General features: G+C 39.3%; 1 protein-coding gene across 2 annotated transcripts in view; it reads right to left on the bottom strand.

The window, feature by feature from the left end:
- Window positions 1–23: 23 nt before the first annotated feature.
- CA3 (carbonic anhydrase III, muscle specific) overlaps window positions 24–8225 on the bottom strand; it is a 12137-nt gene continuing 3935 nt past the window's right edge. Inside the window, exons 4-7 of one of the 2 annotated variants that reach the window (XM_010294653.1) lie at window positions 6495–6587; window positions 4585–4650; window positions 1161–1316; window positions 24–143 (exon numbers count right to left, since the gene is read on the bottom strand). In XM_010294653.1, coding sequence (XP_010292955.1) covers window positions 24–143; window positions 1161–1316; window positions 4585–4650; window positions 6495–6587 — 435 coding nt within the window. Of the gene's footprint in view, window positions 144–1160; window positions 1317–4584; window positions 4651–6475; window positions 6588–8225 lie in introns of both variants that reach the window. The other variant, XM_010294654.1, reaches the window with a different exon arrangement.

The following is an 8225-nucleotide window of genomic DNA, read 5'->3' as shown; positions in this document are numbered from 1 at the left end:
TCAGCAGAGTGAGACTTCAGACGTCACTTGAATGAGGCTCTCACTATCCTGCCCTTCACAGGCTGAGGTGGGCGCCAGTTATCAACCAGTGGGTTCACAGGTTCGTTCTCGCCATTCTTGGAAAGGCTACGGAGCTTTGCCATCTGCAAGGAAGAAAAATTAAAGTGTCCACATGAATTCACCTGGAAGCAGCATGGACCTTGATACTTAGACCCACAGAACAGTGCATCATCTGACCCTTGTCTGGGCTGCTTCTGGATTTTTCCCTGACCCACACTCACAATGTGCAAAAAGAATAGGAGCCTCCTGTGACCCTGCTGGAGCTGGACTGCAGTCAAATCACTTTGTGAAACTATGGCTATCCGTGATGGAGGATGCACATCTAAGTCTAGGCAAGGTAGTCTGATAGAAAAAGCTGGTCTGCAGAAGTTCATATTTTGTTCTGTCAGGCAGAGAAATGCATGCCAACTGTATTATTAAGTTCAATCACGAATTCAGCACTTAGTTGTTCTACAAATTAATTGAAATTCAGTGTTGCTTTGTTAGTTGTTATCCTTTCATCAGGATAAATGACAATAAATAACCAAAAGTTTTAACAACAATACTAAAAAGGTCACCTTACCCAGACTGGCTCTCTATTCTTTTTCCTGTGTAAATGCACATTTGAGCTATATGAATACAATTAGTACATTAATTTGGATTAACATTCAGGTTTGCATGTTCCAGATAGTTCGATCCTTCTCACTGATAGCTTTTAAGAAGTCAAGATCTGGATGAGCCATTTCTTGAACTGGGAAACCAGCTAAACCGTTAGTCTCACTTGCCACTTAATGTTGAAGCACAGAGAATGAACTGAGGCTGCTGTGATGGCTGAATTTTGTGGCTCAGGGGCACTTCTGCCTACACAGGTTTTCAGGATCCTAAGAACACTCCTGCTGCAGCTATTCCAGGAGGTGTCTAGGAAGACAGCCTGATTCTCAAGGTCAGTTTTACAGTCTGTTTCAACAGTCCATTCTACAGGCAATTTCTCACAGTCCTCAGCTAAAGTTTTCCTTATCAAAATATATGTAAGGTAACATAGGGCTTGAAAACCATCACACTGATACACTGAGACACTGTTGAGAACTATTAAAGGAATAGCAGAACTGGCTGGAGTTTACCTGGTCTGAGCTGACTTCAATTGGCTCCCTCAAGAGAATCCAAGTGATGCACTCCTCACAGGGCGGTGTAGTGAACGAACCATGATAGGTCCAGTAGTCCCGAGATTTGGGGAAAAGAATTGAAGGATCGAAGTGCTGAAAAGGAGCCTCTTTCCCCTTAGAGAAACAAAAAATAGTTCTCTACAGTAACTCTAGGAATATGCATCTCAAAAGACATCAGTATCTCTGTTATTATAAAGGAAGTAATTAAATACCAAAATTCATGCAAGAGATCAGTCTCCTTTTCTTCCTGTCAAGCATTTGCCCTGAAATAATCACAGAATCATTAAGGTTGGAAAAGACCTTTAAGATCATCAAGTCCAACCATCAACCCAACACCACCATGACCACTAAACCATGTCCTGAAGCGCCATGTCTGTACGTTTTTTGAACACTTCCAGTGATGGTGACTCCACCACCGACCTGGGCAGCCTGTTCCAATGCTTGACCCCTCTCTCAGACAAGAAATTTTTCTTAATATCCAATCTAAACCTCTCCTGGAGCAACTTGAGACCATTTCCTCTCATCCTATCACTAGTTACCTGGGAGAAGAGACCAACACCCACCTCACCACAACCCCCTTTCAGGTAATTGTAGAGAGCGATAAGGTCTCCCCTCAGCCTCCTCTTCTCCAGACTAAACAACCCCAGTTACCTCAGCCACTCCTCATAAGACTTGTGCTCCAGGCCCCTCACCAGCTTCACTGTCCTTCTCTGGACACACTCCAGCACCTCAATGTCCTTCTTGTAGTGAGGGGCTCAAAACTGAACACAGGAGTCAAGGTGCGGCCTCACCAGTGCCGAGTACAGGGGCACGATCACTTCCCTACTCCTGCTGGCCACACTGTTGCTGATACAGGCCAGGATGCTGTTGGCCTTCTTGGCCACCCGGGCACACTGCTGGCTCATGTTCAGCCGGCTGTCAACCCGCACCCCCAGGTCCCTTTCCGCTGGGCAGCTCTCCAGCCACTCCTCCCCAAGCCTGTAGCGTTGCATGGGGTTGTTGTGACCAAAGTGCAGGACCCTGCACTTGGCCTTATTAAACCTCATACAGCTGACCTTATCAATAACAACTGACATTTTGATTCCATTAATACATTAAAAGAAATTACAAACTGAATTGTGCGGAACCAAGGAAAATTCATTGTTACATTTTCCTATTCTGGAATTATCAAAATTATATTTTATTTTGGGCCTTGGGATAAAATTTAAAGGCTGTGGCACTGCAGGTACTGGTACCATTTTTATCCAATAGAACAGTGGTCAGGCATTTATCCCAGATTTGTTACAGTCTTCTCCTCTATGTGAAGGAATTTAAATCTGCATCTCTCTCCTCCCAAAATTGTGCTCTAATTACATTGTCATGGTGATGCTCTCAATCTTTTTGCTGGCACTATTACACTTAATGTAAAAAATTAAAATATTTCCTGGAAAAGTACTGGATTCTGAATGTCTTGCAACTAAAGGTGATTATCACCAAGCAAGGGAGAACAGACACCAGACAACATTTCCTGAGAAGTTTTTCTTTTCCACTGAATAGGATACTCAGGAGAGTATCTCCACAGGATTATGATGAGATTTCCTTGTCCACTCCGGGCGACAAGAACTAAACAAGAAAGTTCAGTTCTCTACTAGTATTTAGGATACAGTTCTGGAAAGCAAAATCTACTATTCCTAATTCCTTCTCCTATCATGGAGAATCTTCTCTAGATGGGAACACAGTATTACCCTACAAACAGCAATGGGAGGAGCTGGAATCTTTTCCACACATCCTTGCAGAAAATATGGGTAGAAAGAATAACATCACAACTCCAAATACCCAAATATCCAAATCTTCCTGAAAAAATTATTCTGTAAGTTCAATATGAGTTTGCAAATAACCTCACAAACAAAATTCTGCTTTTTCAATAAATACAGTACAATGTCCAAGAAACAACTCTGCCTATAACGCATCATAGCAATTGAAACTGAATGTGCATTAAATACACTAGTGATACCATCCGTTAATCTTTCCTGAAACATAAGTAATCTTAGTAAAATATATGTGATGACAGGAAAGAAAATAAGTACAAGAGATAAAATACAAGATGCGGTTGTTTGCATATGCACCGATCTTTCTCTGCTTTTCTTCAACTGTTGCTTTTTCCAGAACGACTACAGAGAGTATCTGTATGTCGAAAATCAGATTTCTTTTTTTTTTTTGTTAGAAGTCATAAAATCTCCAGTTAGGCGGTCTCATATAGAATGTAATGGAGTGGATATCACTGCCATCTTGTCATCATTGCATGACACAGTGTTTCATAGGATGATTGATCAACTTTTTATTAACTGCAGCAAAGCTCTTCTGCATGTAAATGGCCAAAAAACAATATAGGGATTATGAGATAAAGCTGAATCCGTATCAAGACAGGTATCATTGACACAACAGGGGGAGCAATGGGTAGGGCAAAAAAATGACCTTCAGTTCTCTCAAGAGAACAGTTTTCAGGCTCAGGCCTGCACATCAATGGCAGTACATACATATATAAATGAAATGCAAGAAATTCTGCTAGATTTGAAAGAAAAAGCTTACAAAATCTGTAAAATCCGGTTCTGGTGATGTGGTAGTTATGTTCAATGTCAAATAAAAAAGATACTTGTCTTTTAGCATCATTAGAAACATAAAGCTTGTCATGAAGCAGAATTCCTAAAGAATGCCTAGAGGTTAGGTTTATGTTAAACAACAGTAGATGCAGTATCACAATTCTCTGTAAAGAAGTCCCTTCTGCAGTTGTATCTATGCAATAGGTATGGACTGTGGTACTTACATCATTAATTAAACCAGAAAACAGTTTAGAATAGGTTTGCAATGCTATTTGGGCTACTATCATAGGAAGACAGAACCTAGTAGTAGTGCAGAAACTGTACCATGTAATCCTTTTTATAAATTAATTCAGTTCCATCTTAAAACTAATAAAGTTTTTAAACTCCCTTATACTGACTGTGAGGTCGCTCCATCATTCCTACTAGTTTCTTCTCATTTCAGGCTAACTAAATTTCTAACTCAACTGTATGTATTTGTTTTGGCCACTGCTGTCCCCAAATTCAACAAGCTTTTAATTTCTGCTTGATATTTGCACAGTAGCATATTTTTACAGAGCAGTATCAATAAGACTATCAATTGTGCATGCAAGGATTGATACAAAATCCTCACAAAAAGAATACTTACAGAAGTGAGGAGCTATGTGTTTACTTAAAGAAAAGAAAGTGTCTTGCTCCACAGTCCAATATATCACCTCTGGTGCTACTGTTAGGTACCAGAATGATGCCAAAAAGTTAATCTGAACTTCTTATTTCTGCTTCTGCTGCTTTTCAACTGCATTATATCACAAAAATTGTTTTGATACCTTGGTCTTAATGTTATCAATTTCTTCAAGAATTCTCTTCATCTCTGGTTTGGGAGTTTTTCCAACCTGTAATGCAAAGCACAAGTACTGTTTTTTTTCCTCATGTTCCACAGTATTTAAAAGAAATTCAGTACATCCCATCTGTCAAGTTAGGCAGCAGTACTCTCAGAGCATCCGGCACAGACTGACACAAAATTACGTGTGTTAAAAGAACATCCGGAATAGCAGACTCGAGTAACTGGCTTTGCAATTAAAAAAACATGTTGAAAGACTCTACAAGGTATCTCCCACTGTCTGAGGAACAAACTGCTCACTCACACAGTGCCATCTACCAGCCTAGCCCTTGGCTCCTGGTTTGAAAGCAACCCACAACCACTGAGAGATGTATAAGCACTCAGCAAAGTGTTGATAGCCTGAAAAGCTGGAGTTCCTGCAGACATTTCAAACATTCTGCAGCACATATAGAGTCAGATCAGACTTGATGTAAGACATATGATGAGATTCACGTCATGACCTTCTCAAGCTATGGGGTCACTTTATTCCTTCCGTTCGTGATGTTCAGCACCTCCAAAAGCTTTGACATGGCTCTGCATCCCAGAAAAGTAAAGACAGTATGCATAAGACATGCTGCTATTGCCATGTCTTGTTCCAAAATAGATTAAATTCAATTCCTCAGGAGATAATTCAATCTCTGCTTTAGCAATACCCAAAAACTCAGTAATGGAATATGACAAACCCAGAGCAAAACAATAGCTCCTGTGCCAATGAGCAAGAAAGGAAACAGGGAAAGGCAGACAGAGAAGATTAGTGATACTACGTACTTTTCTAGACCTTTTAGCTGACTTTAGCATGGTTAATAGGAACATAATGCTACACTATATAAGCTGTGTTTTATGAGATAATGAGATAAATAGACCAAAAGAAGTGACAAAGGAAGAATAATTGAAGGACATCATCCTAGGGGAGAATGTGGACAGGTGCTGGCCTTCTGTCACATTCAGTTTAAACTAACCACAAGAAAAAAGGCCAGGCTGGCTCACAGGATAACAGAATGAAAATGACATTGGATCTAGCCTGTCCAGGGACATTGTAGCAAAATTAATTACATGCACTTGCTATTGCTTGTACAAGAGCAGCTTACTAGTGATAAAACAATAAAAGCATCTGATGCTGTGTTCAAGCTGAAATGCCCACCTGCAGGAAAAGATAGCCACAAAGCTGCAGTTTGCATAATTTATCACTATTAGATCATCTGCCTGTTAGTGTTTCTCAGTGCCCTAGACCACATGCAGATTTGATAGTAGGATTGCTCTCTTTTTGTTAAGTTTAGAGAAAAAACAATTGGAAAATACTGGTACAGTATTATTTTGTTATGAAGCTGCTGTATTTCAAAGTTAAAATGTTCAGTGAACTTCTTTTACCATCATTTCTTTCAAGTACTTGGTCTTTTTAGAGCAGGTTTATTGATCTCCTTTTGATTCCCAGTTCAAGTGGGGATTAGCAAGAGACCAAGGATGGGAATCAAACATAACCTTGCTGACCGGTATATACAATACCTGCTAGCAGACAAAGGGCAGGAGGAAACGCTCTTCCTATGCAGACTGTCCTCCTCACTCAGTACACATCACAGCACAGAGCTGGTCAGCTATCAGAGACAAAGTTAGCAAGTGTCCCAGGCTTGCAATATCACCTATGATATGTGCCACTGGTGTCACGAATGGTGTCAGAAGTCAGCTCTGAACGGGTTAGTGCATGGAATCTGGAGGGCATATGTGAATTCCGTCTGTGCATCACTTTGAATGTTTTCCTGTAAAATGATACAGTGCAGGGAAAAACGAGGGGAGCTTTTCCCATGGCACTAGAGATGAAAAATACAGAAAATTATAAAGACGTGAGTATTTGCCACTTACCTTCAGAAAAATGCCCACAACAGCCACACCATCAGGTTGTTTCAAAGCTCCAGCAAAATTACCATGTTTTGGATTCCAGTGCACCATATGTAACTAAAAATAAATGAAAACTCAGTTATACATGCAAGAAATTGCCAACAGCACAGTTTTACAACCTTTTACATTAAATTAAGAAAAGTTTTCAGTACACAGTAAGTCAAGGAATGGACATGAAGAAGAAAATTATAAAGACAAGAAGAATAAAAATATTAGAAGAAATATAAGTATTTCCTATTCCTGCTCCCATGCTTCCATGTGCTCACACTTTCTATAAGCATCACTTTGCATTTAATTGAAGCATAAAAGAAGGAAAATGGACTTTACCACACAATAGCTTTAAAAATTAATCAGACAATTCAACTATAAACAGTTTAACCCAAGCACGCGACATGCACACATGCAGTGCATAAAACACCTAGTGACATCCACTTCACCTCAAGCAGAGTTTTAGGTCTTCATGTTATGCAGGTAACAGCTCAAGGATTTACACTGGGTTGTATGCAATACATACGTTGCTGTTTTGTATCTCTTATTACTCTCAGCATATTGTACTGGGCAGGAGTGGAGATAGTAACCTGACATTTCTTTCTCATTTCTACTTTCAACAATGCTGTTATTTTCAGGATGTATTTCAAGTTTTTACATCTCTTTCCAGAAAATCTGTGGCTCCTACATATAGCTACAAATGCTGCAACCAGCAGTGTGGAATCTCAAAATAAGTACTGTCTGACCATAGTGCCATACAAAAAAAACCTGGAGTCTGGTGTATATTTTGAATGCAAGTTTTTGACTTTTTTTTTAAGACACAGTAACAATTATTTAAAATAACCAAAAAATAATTTGCATGAATATAAATTAATGTATTGCACTCTGTTTCTCTTCTCTTGAGGATAAGGATATCATTGGTTGAATTCTAGCAAAATTTCATACATTCCAGGCTTTCTTCTCCTGTCAATAAATATTTGAATACTGCAAACAAAAGCAAAGTAGATAGTCTATGCTTGAACTACCTGAGAAATAGCTTGAGGAAGCAGAATTTGTCTGTTTAGTCAGCCACAGAAAGTAGAACACTAACACAGTTTGGCTGTGGCCAAGGAATGGGGAAAAAAAACCCCAAACCATCCCCGATAGTCACATCTGCAATTTTGTGCTCCCTGACCCTGTAAAGTCTCTGGATTTTCTCCTATAATAGGTGATCAAAGCCCCTGTAAGCTCTGCACCTTAAGGGGATACATGGAAGGCAGGAAAACTCTACTGCAGACTTTCTCTGGGTGTAGGCATGTATTTTGAGCCTATTCTCAAATAAGATGGAGGAAGGAAGTAACATTTGCTAGTAATTCACTAGCATCAATAGCAAATTCACTTACATTTATTACCTGAAGAAGTCTTCAGGGCCTAAAGTAGCCATTAATTTTAGAAAATTTGGACAACAGTGCAGTAGTTTACATAGAAAAAACCCCAAACATCTGTTTTTCCACAGTTCCTGAAAATAAACAGATTTTAAATCACAGATGTTCAGAAACTAGAAGATACTCTTTACCACTCTGAATCAGTTTTAATGTGGATCTAATTTTGAATGTCAGTTTATCAAATGTGCTTTTAAATTAGTTTTTCTATTAATTAGTAACGCTTTCTGAACGTAACTTAGTAATTCAAGCTATATCAGAAACGGCTAAAAGCCAAAAAACATCA

The sequence above is a fragment of the Phaethon lepturus genome, unplaced genomic scaffold (assembly GCF_000687285.1).
Source record: "Phaethon lepturus isolate BGI_N335 unplaced genomic scaffold, ASM68728v1 scaffold51649, whole genome shotgun sequence".
Taxonomy (NCBI): domain Eukaryota; kingdom Metazoa; phylum Chordata; class Aves; order Phaethontiformes; family Phaethontidae; genus Phaethon; species Phaethon lepturus.
This window is presented reverse-complemented; position numbering and strand designations above follow the sequence as displayed.